Raw genomic sequence first — 13,394 nt, forward strand, 5'->3', positions numbered from 1 at the left:
GCAAGGGGGAAGCAAAAGCCCTCAGTCAGAAATTCCTGAAGCTGCTGGACAGACAACCCTGCTGTCCCCTCTGCTGACAGCTGATCTCAGGCTCACCCCTACCAGCCCAGAGCTGTCACCCCTGTGGGAGTGGGAAAGCTCCACGTCTGTGTCCTTGGGCAGGGCATGCCAGACCTTTAGGCTGGGAGCTGGCTGAGAGCAGAGTGCACCCGATGCCACAGGGACCAATGCTTGTTGGCTAGGAAGTTGGTTGGAGAGGATAGAAAAGGTAGCAAGAGTTTGTCAGAAATTAGAAATGGTGTGGGTGTGGGAGAAAGTGGAGAGAGAAGAGACAAAGTCTTAGCTGGGAGAACTGACCAAGGGAGGACAGATGGCTGGGTTTAATTTGAGCTTCATCAGGAATTTATATTCTGCAGAACTTCCAGTTCTGTACTATTTCTGTCATTCTGGAGGGCTAGATTTAAATGATCTCTTCCCATCCCCACGGCTTTCCCTTAACCCATGTGTGCTTGGTGCTGGTCCCTGTCAGGACAAGAGGTAGCAGAAAACCAGCACTGGGTTGCAAGCATCAGAGTGCATCTGGCTGCAGAGGCAAACACGTAGCCCTTGTGTTTTCAAGCTCTCTCTCCTATGAAAAATGGAATAGAAACAACAGAACATGTGAGAAGCAAATTTCTGTCCCTCATCAGGCCATCTTTAAACCCCACTCTTCCTACCTGGAGGAGCATCTCCAGTGTGAAGGGTTTCTTGGCACAGTATCTGTCCTATCAGATAAAGTACCTTTGCCTGAAGCTGCTCAGTCAGGATATAGAAACTATCAGAGGATCCTGGCTCTGTTATAATGTATGGGATGCAACAACTCTACCAGTTGTTGAAAGTCCAATTAAATATTATTTATGGACAATGAACTGTATGAGCTGTATCTCATCCTCTACAGTAACAGAGGTATGAGAAAAAGTGTCGCTCTGGTCCTGTTCCTGCTTTGAAATAAGTTCACTACAGACAAGATGATGAAGGACTTGGGACCACACCTTAGTCAACATCCTTGAAAATCCTTCCTGAATAGCAGCTACAACAAGTCCAGCAGGTCTCACCTCATGATCTCTGCCATAAGGAAAACCAAATGGAACCCCCATAACCTTGCCAGCATGGCTTTGGGGTGGGCTCCGTGCTGTTTCAGGGGATGTGTATCATGAAGTACCTTTGTCATTTGTAATCACAACAGTTTCTTGCACCTCTGGGTCTGAGAACTTGTAAGAGACATTCTGGTGGTAGAATCCAGCTGAACATGAAGACTTCTCATATTTTCTATTTTATGTATCTATCTATATATCTATTTTATATATCTAACTATCCCACTATCCCACTTACTTCAGGCATTATCACTATGTGAGATGTATTAGAAACCTGGTAACTGCAGCCAAAGAGTAGAGAGCTGAATGGAGGAAGCTTGGGGATAATCTTCAAGTTCATTTCTTCATTTTCAGTGATGTGGTGGCTTGGAGCTGGAACACCCAAAAGACAACCAGATTGGAGATCAAATAATTTCAACCCCTACTTCTAAATCAAGGTTGGCTTCATTCTGCCTAGTGTGGGCCCGGGTCACAGCCTCTCTGCAGCAGATTCTCTCTAAACTATTCCAGCACTGCTCACGTGCAATCCAAGGAGTGCTGCGAGCAGGACGTGCTAATAGGGCAGGCAGGTAGTGCAGGCAGTTTGTGCAGGGCAGTTCGGGCAGGGCAGGGAGCCATGGGTCCCCGCTGCCAGCTGTACTGCATCCCTTGGGAGCAAGCTGTTTTTAACAACTGTAAAAAATGTATATGAGCAGCCCAGCTAAGCCTTTCGTATCGTTTGGATCAGGGAGCAATAAAGGTGTGCATTAGAGGGCAGTCAACGACCTGCATAGCATCAGGGAGTCATATAATCAGACAGCAGTGACCCAAGACAGCCTGCGTGTAGGGGAGAAAAAGCCTTTCTATGTATCCAGGGGCATCATACAGAGATGCTGACATTCCCCCAAACGGAGTCTGATGGATAAGGAAAGCAGTTTATTGGGGAAAGCAGAAAACATGCCGGGCAGGCAGGAGGGGGAATAGATCCCCGTCTCCAAAGCGAGTAGAAAACTGTAAATCCGGAAGGGCAACGTAAAATAAGTGACCCGGGGAAGGATGAGGCTGGCTGTTTCCAAGAAGGCAGGAGTAACTGTGCCCAGGCAGCAGATGGCGATCCCCTGCCTGGCTCTTCAGCAGCAGAACAGCAAAGGCCGGGCTACGGGGCAGCAGCAGCGGCTGGCCCCGACCCCCTCCGCCGCTCCGTGACGCTCGCCACCGGGCTACCGAGCCCGGAGGGGCAGGCAGGGACCTCCCGGTGCCCCGGAGCATCGCTGGACTTGTCCTCTCCACCCCTCCGAGGCCTGGTAACGGGTCCTGCTTCACCCCACGGGCTCACCCGCACCCGGCCCCGCAGCCCCGGTGCCGGTGCCGGTGCCTCCGCTCCTCCCCGCTCCGCCCCGGCCCGGCCCGCACGGGGGCGGCCGCGTTTTTTTTCCACCCCCCCCCCCCCTTCCACCTTTCCTCGCTGCCGCGGTGCTGCGGGACGCGCCGGGACCCGCAGCCGCTGCCCAGGTACCGGGGAGGGGGAACCGCAACGGGGCGGGCACCGGAGCCGCTCCCGGAGCAGCTCCGGGCTCGGCTCCTCGCCGGGAAGGGGGAAAAAAAAAGGGGGAAAAAAGGGGGGTGGACCGCATCCAGGGTGCCCACCGGTGTCCCCCGAGCCCAGCAGGACGGCGGAGCGGGGGCTGCGCTGCACCGGGAGCAACCTGCGGGGCTTGAGGGAGAGCGGCCGGTGGCACTGCGGGAGAACCCGCCTGCTCTTCCGAAATGCAGCAAGAAATCAAAGCAGCTAAAAATACGGGCCACGGTCGCTGACGAAGAAAACGCTGACGTTTCTCGTGACCCCCATCCCCCCCAGTTTTGAATGAGCCAAGTGCTCAGCGTGTCCTCCAAGTTTGGGGGGACGTGGTTTGTCCGTCTCTGGGGACCGTAATCCCACCTGGGCCAACAGCCACGGTTTCATGGACCAGCAGCTGGTGGGCTGGCAAAATGCATATGATCCAGATAAACATATAGATGTAAATCTGCCCTTGCATGAGTGAATGGGGGACTGGATAAGTGGGTAACTGCATGGTCTTCTCTCTTTGAAAGCATCAGATTCCCAGTGTGATGGATGGAAGCTCAAATTTGGTGGTTTTGTGTTTAGCTGTTAGCCTTGGAAAACATTCCCATGACAAACTCCTTTTGCGCTGCGTGCATCTTCTGTAGGAAACACGATTTTCTCTTGTGCAATAGTGAAACAGCAATGATGGCAAGCAGGAGAAGGTCTTGGCTGTAACAGAGTGATTGAGAACTAAACCTCTTTTGTGTTGTGAAATACTTTGATTTTTGCATCAAGCAGTCTGCACCTGGGAGACTTTTCAGCATTTCTCTATTTATTGGCATACCTTTGAGATCTGAACCAAATCTCTTGTTTAATTATTAATTTCAGAACATTTCCAATCCAGCTTGCAGAGGATGTATTAGAGCGGTGGCAATGAGAGCACTGCTGACTGAGCCTTTAACCTGGAGCCTATAAATTGCTGAAGCAGCAACCAGTAAAACAGTTGTGGCTAATTGTAGTCTGATGGAGTGTTCCTGCTGTGCTTCTTCAGGAGCCATCAGGGCATGTTGAATGGCAGCTTTGTAGCTATATTTGCTGCCACTGGGAATCACTTCTAGTGGCAAGTGCACCAGGATGGGGATTTCTCCCCATCCTCAGTGACTGAGCCAGAAGAGATGGGGCTGTTGTACCACATCTGTAGGGCTGCAGGTATGCACAAGCTATTCTTGGCATTTTGCATCATAAATTTTGCTTCTGTTTCTCATGGACATCAGAAAGCACCCAACACCGCCAAATCCATGCTGATGCAAAGCAAACCCCTGGCTGCCCAAGTCAGCTCCCAGGGACAGGTGTGAAAATGGCAGAAAAATTGGGAGTGGGAGGGTTGGGCAGTGGGAGAGGAACTGTCTGGAGAGCTGCTGGGAGGAGAAAAGGGGGGTAAAGATGTGGGGACGTTGGGGTGCATGGGACCAGGGCAGACAGGAGGAAAGGGGGGTCCCTGCTGCAGCTCCTGCACGCCAGCCTCTGTGAACTCCACTCATCACCGCCTGGGCAGGGGATGTGGTCGGGTGCTGTGTTGGTGCATGGCAGTGTGATGGCATCAGGATGGCATCGCCTCCTTGAGACGGGGATGGGAGGCAGCAACACAAGCCAGTGCATTTCCCTCCCCGTTTGTGCACCCTGTGCCAGGAGGTCAGTTTGTGTAAGCGCCGGGAGCCAGATCTCAGGGGTTTGTAGGACCCCGTGTGCATACTTTGTAGTACAGTTCCTGAAAGAGGTGATACCATAACCTCCGGGTTGGAGACACATATATTGTCACCCCTAGATTATTTTAAAAATACACATTTGAGTAACTCTAAAAATGCACGTTGCCTCGATAACACAGAGCACGCAGCATGACTGGGTCGGTGCTGGGCAGTGCTTCAGCACCCCTGATGCTCTGGCCACACATGGGCTGTGTTTGGAGCTGTGTGTCCAGAGGAGAGTCCTGCTTTCCTTGGCAGCAGAGCCTGTGTTATTCTGGAGATGGAGCCAAGAGCCAGCCCTGGGGCAGCTCAGCTCCACGGAGCCAGACCTTGCACGGAACTGGAGCTTCTGACACTGAGCTCCTTGAGTTCTCGTGGGGACTTCAGCCACTGGGCTGTGCCCTGGGTGGAGGACAGATGCCATGACTGGCAGAGAATAAGGTGCATTCAGCTGGGGATGCTGGCTGCACTTCATGCCATGATTTTGGCAGGTGTGATGGCTGGTGGGCTACAAGGGCTGTTGTGGGTGTTGGTCATCACTGAAGGTGAAAGAGCAGGGAAAGAGCTGTGCTGGAGAGGGTGTCAGACTGGGGAGACGCTCGCAATGGAATTCCAATAGGGATCCACCTTACATTTTTTAATGAATGACCTCCGCCCCACACAGCAGCAGATGCTGATGAAATTTGCCAAGGATGGTGAGAGGCATCCCTGGTGGCTGGGACCTCCCCACTGAGCAGGGAGATGGAGGAGAAGAGGTGCACAAGGCTGGGGACTGGAGGGGGGGGCAAAAGTTTCTGCTGTGAAACAGGAGCTAACCTGTAGGAAATGATGGAGGTGGACAGCCTGGGGCAGCCATCTGGGACAGGGGGGGATGTGCAGTGACCATCCTAAAACCTTTCATGTGGTGGGGGCATGTCTAGAGGGATGGGGAGCTGGGGTGTGCTGCTGTGTGCTGCAGGTGGGGAAGGAGGGCTTGGAGCCCCAGCATCGTTCAGGACTCAGCGGGAAGGGGGACACCAGCAGGTCTGGGGGTGGTGGTTAGCTGGTGAGGGGTCTGGGGGCTGTCAGCAGGGACAGCCTCAGGATTCACAGCGAAGCCCAGTGCCTGAGTCTGCTCTCAGCCTGTGGTGTGGGAGGGCCATGCTCCCCCCTCCTTGTCGGTCCTTCTGCCACCAGTTCGTGGCTGAGCCACTGGCGAGGCACCCAGGGAGCAGAGCACGAGTGGTGGGACGGGACAGGATGGGATGTGGTGCAGCTGGGCCCTGTGCCCTGGTGGGGTTTGTTCCTCACAGTGTTTGCGAGGCCTATCCAAAACAGGTCTCCTGCTGGAACTGCTCAGTGGTTCCTGCTGTGCCCTGCGTGAAAGACAATATTGTGCATGTACAGAGAGTTGGGAAGGAGGTAACACTTCAATAGATCTGGTACACTTTGGGATCAAGGGTCATTTTTTTCCACAGTGAGGACCAGAGTCAGAGCCAGCGCTTTCCTGCAAGAGCGGATAATGCCACAAGATGCTCTGAGCCTCCGCCCTCTGCTCCTCCTGATGGGGGCACAGCTTACAAACACACATCTCTCTCACTAGCAAAGGCACATGGTTCTCTGCTCGTCTTGCTGAAGTCATGTTGGCCATTACCAGTCACCTCTTTGTTTTCCATGTCCCTTGGCACAGTTTCCAGGAGGATCTGGTCTTGAGCAAATGCAGAGCTGCCATTCATATTTTGTTCCCTCCTGTCCCTGATCTACATGGAACTGCATGCTGGTAGTTGGTGAGCACAGGGCAGCATGTCTTCAGGCTTATAAACAGGAAAGTTTTGTTTTCTTATTTTTGAACGTAGATTCGGTTCAGAGTAGAGATGGAAAATCTGCTGTGTGTCACAGTGTACTGTCTGGTTGCAGAGGGCCCAGATTGCTGGATGACCCAATGGACAGAACTGAAAGCACCATAGCTATACAAGGCACAGCCAGGAGGTGATGTGGTCTGTGCTCTTTGCTAAAGGACCCTTCAGGGGGCCTCCATGGGGAAGGTGGAGGAAGAACTGCAAAGCTGTGTATGGGCTCATTTGGGGGATAGAGGAGCCAGAAGCTTGTGCTCACCCTTCTGCATTTTTTCCTCTGTCTCACAAAGTCCATGCGGAGGTGTTCTGAGATCTAGGCTATGCTAGAGAGCTTGGGTGAGGGGTGTAGAAAACCAGTTTCACATGTTCAGCACTGTTGTGACAGTTCAGGGTGGTGGAGCAGATTGGAGGGGTTTCCTTGTCCAAGTCCCCAGCTGCAGATGGTTTCTGGAAGGCTAAATTCTCTTATCTGGCCTTCCAGATAAGGGATTACCTGGGTAAGGTAGGAAAAGGGCACTGTTGGTAGACATCAAGCACCTTCCAAAAACTCTGTTGGGAAAATGTCCCTGGGTACAGACTCCATTGACTTTATTCTCCCCTCTCTCAGACCTAGGTGCATTGTGGCAGTTGGTGATATCCAAGCGTACAAAGCACAGGGTGCTGTTGAGACCCCATTTAGGCATCCTTATACTGAGCAGGAAAGAAATGCCTCTGACATCCTCTAACTTGGCCTCTTCAGAGATGCTCACAAAGGATGTCCTGAGAAGAAAGTGCTCAGTTCTTCCAATGCTGTGAGCGTGAAAACTATCTGCAGTAACTTGTAATACTTCTGAAAGCCAAAGCTCTTGAGACAGAAACAGGCATATGTTTGCAAACAATGGAACTGAGATACAATGAAAAGAAATTTTTATTGTATGCAGGGGCAGTTAAAAAATAGCAGCTCCTGTTGAGCTTGAAGCTCTAGGACATTTCCTTAGAATATCTCTGCTACAAATGACTGAAAACTAGAAAAACAAAACTGCCATGGGGAAGAGTGTTGGAGAGATCAAGGGCACAGCTGGATTTCTTCTGGTTCTGCAAAATGGGGAATCACTGACCTGAAATGGCCTGGAGGAGCAAGGCAGGGGGCTGTGCTCAGTGCTGCAGAAGAAGGAGACTCCCTCTGGAGGCCTGTGCCAATCTGCCTAGGGAAAATAATTCCTTCCTGAGCCCACAGCTGGAATTGGCTGTACCCTGAGCTTGTGAGCAAGACCTGACTGCTGGCCCCATGGCAGGGGTCTGGCATGCCCACCGAGGAACACCAGCATGTCAAACTCCTTTCCTCCATCAATCTGAAAGCATCTCAGGGGCTTCTGAGAAAACTCCAGAAGTGATAGGGAGGAAAAAAAAAAAAAAAAGTCCTTTCCAGGCCCTGCATCTGACCAGTGGGTGCTCCAAAATGTTGTGAGAGTGGTGTGACCATTTTGCAGATATTGACTTCCCATTTCTTATGGGTGCTGCATCTGGCAGTGGAAGAGGTGAAGGGACTTCTCCACTGATGCCTTTTATAGCCTTTGGGAGGTGAGGATGTGTGGTTAGGTCTCCTCCTGTTTTTCTATCTATCTCCTGTAAGTTTTAACCTCTTAGCCTTTAAGTTCCTGCAAGTTTTATGGAGATATGTGGCTGGGTGGAGGAGAGAGACCCAGAAGCGTGTGCTATGCTCTGCTCCATAGCTGCTCCTCTTTGGCTTCCTACCAACCTTTACATGGCATTTGTTTTTACCGTTTTACAGTAAATTATTGTCCTGTATCACTAATACATCAACAGCTGAGGCTCTCTTTCTCTTATACAAAACCATTTTCCGTTTCTTCCTGTGAGTTTTGGCAAAGGTCCATGCAATTTCTGCATGTGATTTTCCTGCTGTATTTTTCCCAAATCTTCCTCTGCATTTATGCACCTTCTTACTTGATATTTTTTTTTTCGCATTTGCTCTTGCGTAAGTATTGGGATGCTGCTTTTCTTGAGTGTTCTCGCCCTTGCCACTCAATGAATTGATTCTTCCCTGCTTCATTCCCTTTGCAAATGAGCTTGTTTGGTAGCTCTGTGCATATCCAATAGCTCTTTGAATGTGGCTCTCAGAAGCAGGTACTCGAAGGCAAACTTGTACATTTTTAGTCCTGTTAACAGTCTATTTCACATTGGCATACCTCTTGGATTTGGCAATGAGGCACTTATGCTTTATGTCATTTGGTAAGGCACCAGTTTTATGTTCCTCTACAGTCTTGGTTACTAATTTCACATATTTCAGGCTTTGAAGGTGCTCCTAGGACTTTGTTGAGGGCATGCCGTACGTGGATGAGACATACAGCAGAAGGGAAGTTTGTAGGCGTGTGGAACTGTGTGTGTCTGTTTTGGAGGATTATAGCTGGAAAGGGGGAGAGACGTCTGGATATTTTGAGCTGTTGTTTAAAGAAGGGGTGTGTCTGGGATGCTTTGATGTAGTCTGTGTTGAGGAAGGTGCTGTCAGGGCTCTGCAGAGGTGCCCGTGGTGATGGTGGCTGTGTCTCCCATCGCTGGAGCCCATGGTGGAGGAGCAGGAGGCTTCACCAGGAAGATGTCCCACTGCCATGTGTCTTACAGTCAGCCACTGCTGGAGGGACAGCAGACTGGGTGCCACTGGTGCTGGGGAGCTGGTCCTGGCTCAGCCAGATGGGGCACGGCATGGGACAGAGGCACCAGGGGTTTCAAAACTAGCAGGAGACTGGGTGCGCACCAACCTCCCTGGCAGGGCGCAACCTACGCCTCGTAGTTTCTTATCTTATCTCCAGGAGATAAATGTGCACAGAAGTGCTTCGTTCAGCAAGAGAGAACAGTGCTGGTGGCTGGCTGGCCACCCAGCAGAAGATCAGCCAGGCTGGAGTGCTGGGCACTTGCTGTACCACGGCCCTTGCTTGCCATGGGCAGGGCTGGCTCTAGCAAGTGGTTAAATTTTTTTCTTTTTTGCTGTACCTTTGCCAAGTTTTCATTTCCTGGGGAGAAATTGCAATGCTTGGTATCTGTCTCCTGGCACTTATTTTTCTGTATTTTCTTCTGATTGGAAAGGTCTTCAGGTACTTCTGGCACTGAAGCTGAAAAAAAAAAGTATTCTTTGCCTGGGTTAATCTGTTCTTTGGAAACTGTTTTACCTTCCTGCTGAGTTTGGAAGGCATTGTAAAAAATAGATGGTGAAACCATGGTAAATCAATTCAGGTACAAGTGCAAATGGGTAAATTTTTTACAATATATATATATATTTATAACATATATATAATGATATTAAATGCTTTATTTTATTGCCAGTTATGTTATGTGGATCTTCACTATTTCCAGTCAAGGAGTATAACCTAAAACCTTTATCCCAATTCTTAGAGTCTGTACCAAAACTGAGAGCAATATCTGTCAAAGCTAATGAGCTAAATATAATTTGGAGTTCTGTTTGGCCATCCCACTTAAACATAAAATATCCTGACCTAACAGTATTGAAACCGGGTTTTGGTGCAAAATGGCAAGATAATGAAAACCCTGTCTCAGATAAATAACTGTTCCAAAGGGAATGGGATTTCTGCAGGAATAAGTGTTAATGGAAAGGGACTGCAGAATGAGTAAAGTGGATTTTTTTTTTCTTTTCTTTTTTTTTTTTCTTCCCCATCATCTAATAATAAAAGCAGAAATCTGACTGAACTGTATTTATGGTTTAATCATTGCATTTGGGCTCAGATCTAAGTGCTTAAGGATTTAATTACCAAAGACAGGGCTTCGGAAAGTATAATGAAGTCTGAAGATAAATCATATGGGGTTTGTAGTTTTAAACTTCAGAAGGGTGATGGAATTTTCCGGTGGACCCCAGAAGGGTGACCTTGGTGCCGCAGTCTCATGTTGTCCATCGTGTCACCGGCTGCCTGGGTCTCGCAGCAATCACTGCAACACCCATCCTCACCCCAGGCGGTGCTTCTCACGCTTCTCACGCATCTCTTCTCCCCCATGCAGGTGGTGAAGGAAGCCCGAAGCCCAGGACGGTGTGAGCAGGAGGGCTGCCATGCGAGGATGTGCCTGCGCCCTCGCTGACCTTCCCACCATCCCCGTCCCTGGCTTGTGTCCTGTGCAGCACGAGGGCTGCAGCGAGGTGCTACTCGGCTCGCCATGGGAGGATGCTTCTCCAAGCCCAAGCCAGGTGACGATCGCGCCCGCCCCATGGTGACAGGGATGTAGGTCAGCAGCAGCTCCACAGGCCCTGCTGGGGAATGTTAATTCTCTGCTCCTGCGGGGAGGATTACTGCCCACTAATCCCCCAAATTCCTGTGCTCTGGCTGCGGTGGGGAGTCCCGCGGGGCTTGGGGGGGAATGCAGGGCACGCGCCCAGCCTGCAGCCACCATGGATGCAGAGGCACGTCCAGAAGCTGCAGGAACATTTCCCTCCCGGAGTGACCTCCCTGCCCTGGTGGCTGCAGTTCTCATCACTAGCTGGTTTCGTGACCCCATGCAAATACTCTGGACCTCAGCTGCATCCCACCCAGTCCCAGTGGCCTCCTGGGGCTCTGCATCACTCACCATGTGCAGTGGTGCTGGTCCCTGAGGGCTCACAGGTGTCAGGCTGTTGTGGTTGGTGTTCCCAAGGAGAGTTCGTGTCCTTCATTTCATCCTAGCCACCTGAGAAGGACCTGAAGGACTTCCTTGTCCTTGCCACCTGCTCATTCCCAAAAGAAAGTAAAATCAGCTCACAGCACTCATCTGTCAGATCATCCATCCATCCATCTTAGCAGTTGTGGATGGAAAAGTTCTTGTTATGAACCTTTTTTTGGGAAATTTGTCTACACTGTCTCAGGCAGTGGGGATTTCAGGCTGAAGGATTGGAGAGTTTGTTGCTGTGATACAAGTCATGTCTGCAAGCCCCCAGGTGTGCCTAGACTGAAGTCGTCTGCCCTTGCTTTGCATACTTCTTTTTGATGCTGATGTGGGCAGTTTCTGAGACACAAAGGAAAAAATTAAGGGTGGTTTCTGTCACTGACCTGTGCTGTGATTATTTCACTGGTGATTGTGGTACCCAAATAATACGGCATTGGATAGTGTGGTCAAATTCCTGTCTTCACGTTCCCTGCAGAACTGTAAGTTTTCTTTTGTGAAGAACCACACTGTTGATAGCCTTCCTTGAAGTCTTTAAGAAGTGAAAACACATCCAGGAATAAACACCATCACTGAACAAACTTGTAGCAAAGTCTGCTGGCAGTTCCACTTTATTTTGTATACCATCAGCAAAATTGTGTTTAGTCTTGGACTGATGCAGAAACAAAAGCGCTCTGCAGGCGCATTTCCTGAGCTGTGTATTTTCATGTGGAGCTGTATTTGCATGGTAGGGCCAATGACAGAAAATGCCACCCTGTAAGCAACACTCCTGCAACTCTCTTTTTGATTAGCAGCCTTTAGGATCGCTTGATGAGCCTTTCCCCAGCCCTTGTTAGCACACCAATGACTGCAAGTGCTTCACCTTGGTGGTTGTAAAGCCTCCGAGTGCAGTGAGATAAACAACTACAGATTTGCAGATACTGACTGCTCTGCCAGAGGTTTCACAACCTTTTTATGACACTTGTTTTTCGTGTTCCTTGCAGGAAGAGTGAACTGTCAGAGCTAGCTTCTGGACTTTACTATTTCTAAAAATCCACCTATCCCCTGTACAAATGAGGAGTAGGCCATGCAAGGACAAAGTAACTCTGTTTTCTCTATTAGTACTGCTCCAACATGAAGGAAATATTTCAGGTACAGCCTGAAGTCAATAGAATTTAACTTATTTAGAGACTTTTGAGAGGTCTGCATGAGGTCCTTATCTGCTCCATCTTCTTATACATGAGAAAGACCCTCAGTTTCCCCAAACAGTCTCAGCATTTCTTAAGATAACCTTGATAACACACTTCTGTATTCCAGGAAGACCTTCCGATGGGCAGATAACCAGTGCAGGAGTGGAGTCCTGCAGGCAGTAAATAACTGTGCTGGCTGCACCCAGCCCCAAAGTCCGTCTGCTGCTGCAGAGCCCAACCAAGCCTGATATAAAGATCACTGCTTAATTAAGAACTTATGTTCAAGTAGCAATGTAGTCTCCTGTTATTTCTAGTGCTGCAGTCCCATGACTCCAGATACTGTTCTGAAGCCTAGCCCTCAGTCTCTGCATATATATATATATATAATTATTATTATTATGTTTGTCACATCTCTCACTGCCCATGTCCTGGGTTTTGGGAGCTTGGTAACTTCTGTAGAGAAACGGTAGAACCAGACACATTTGATCTTACAATTTTGTCATTAGCTCTACCATTTTTTGAGTCTCTTTCAGGCCACAAAGAGGGCAGAGCAGTGTCGAGGGGGAGGAGGCTGGGGCAAGGAAGCGCTGGGTAGGGGCATGTGGGCAGGAGGCATGGGTGAGCGTGTGTACATGTAGATGGGGACTGAGGTGGACAAAGGGTTGGGGAGAGGCAAGAGAGAATCAACCTGTATGGAGACAAGGGACCTGAAATAGTGGGGGTAAGATCTGGTGCTTCATCTTCCTTTCCTTGGTGATATTTATTCAGAGCTGGGTGGCACACGAGTCCCTGCTCAATGAGAGCTGAGCAGTGCTGAGAATGCTGCAGTGTAGCAGTACCAGAGAGCTGCTGCTTTCTGCAGGCATCTTTCTGACAGGGAAACAAGCAAAAGGCTCAGATCTAAATTTCCATCTTCATTCATGCAAGCTCATGGATTGCCAGGTGCTCTGTGCGCTCACGTGATCCAAACATAGTTTGGAAAACTAAATTTCAAGACAGCCGGCCAGTTGCTAGGGGGGTTGTCACGAGCAGAGAATTCAGCAGCATCAGCATCGCTGAAGGCATCATCCTGCACAAGGGGCTGCAGCAGCATGGTGATACCCAGCTGTGGGTCCAGCAGCCCTGGGTGAGTTGGGTGCAGACACCAGTCCAGGGCACTTTGTTTTCACGCACACCAAAAATTATCATCATTTTGGTGCTTGATTTTTAGCAACCCCAGTACGGCCTGCTACAGAGCTGTTAAGTCACAAGAAACTGTGGGTGCGTTAGCTCCTGCTGAATTACTGATCAGCCTCATAATTGTGTGAAGTGATTCTCATGTTTCTTTGACGGGAAGTGTTTTACAGGAAATG

The 13,394-nt window shown here is 49.9% G+C and overlaps 1 protein-coding gene across 5 annotated transcripts in view; it reads left to right on the top strand.

The window, feature by feature from the left end:
* Positions 1–2,246: 2,246 nt before the first annotated feature.
* The window catches only part of AIFM3 (AIF family member 3), a 40,372-nt gene continuing 29,224 nt past the window's right edge, over positions 2,247–13,394 (top strand). Inside the window, exons 1-2 of one of the 5 annotated variants that reach the window (XM_068701133.1) lie at positions 2,247–2,624; positions 10,241–10,424. In XM_068701133.1, the coding sequence (XP_068557234.1) occupies positions 10,394–10,424 (31 nt within the window). In that variant the 5' untranslated portion in view covers positions 2,247–2,624; positions 10,241–10,393. Of the gene's footprint in view, positions 2,625–3,344; positions 3,865–10,240; positions 10,425–13,394 lie in introns of those variants that run through there. The other 4 variants (XM_068701135.1, XM_068701136.1, XM_068701137.1 and 1 more) reach the window with 4 other exon arrangements.

Source organism: Anas acuta, chromosome 17, assembly GCF_963932015.1.
Source record: "Anas acuta chromosome 17, bAnaAcu1.1, whole genome shotgun sequence".
Taxonomy (NCBI): Eukaryota; Metazoa; Chordata; class Aves; order Anseriformes; family Anatidae; genus Anas; species Anas acuta.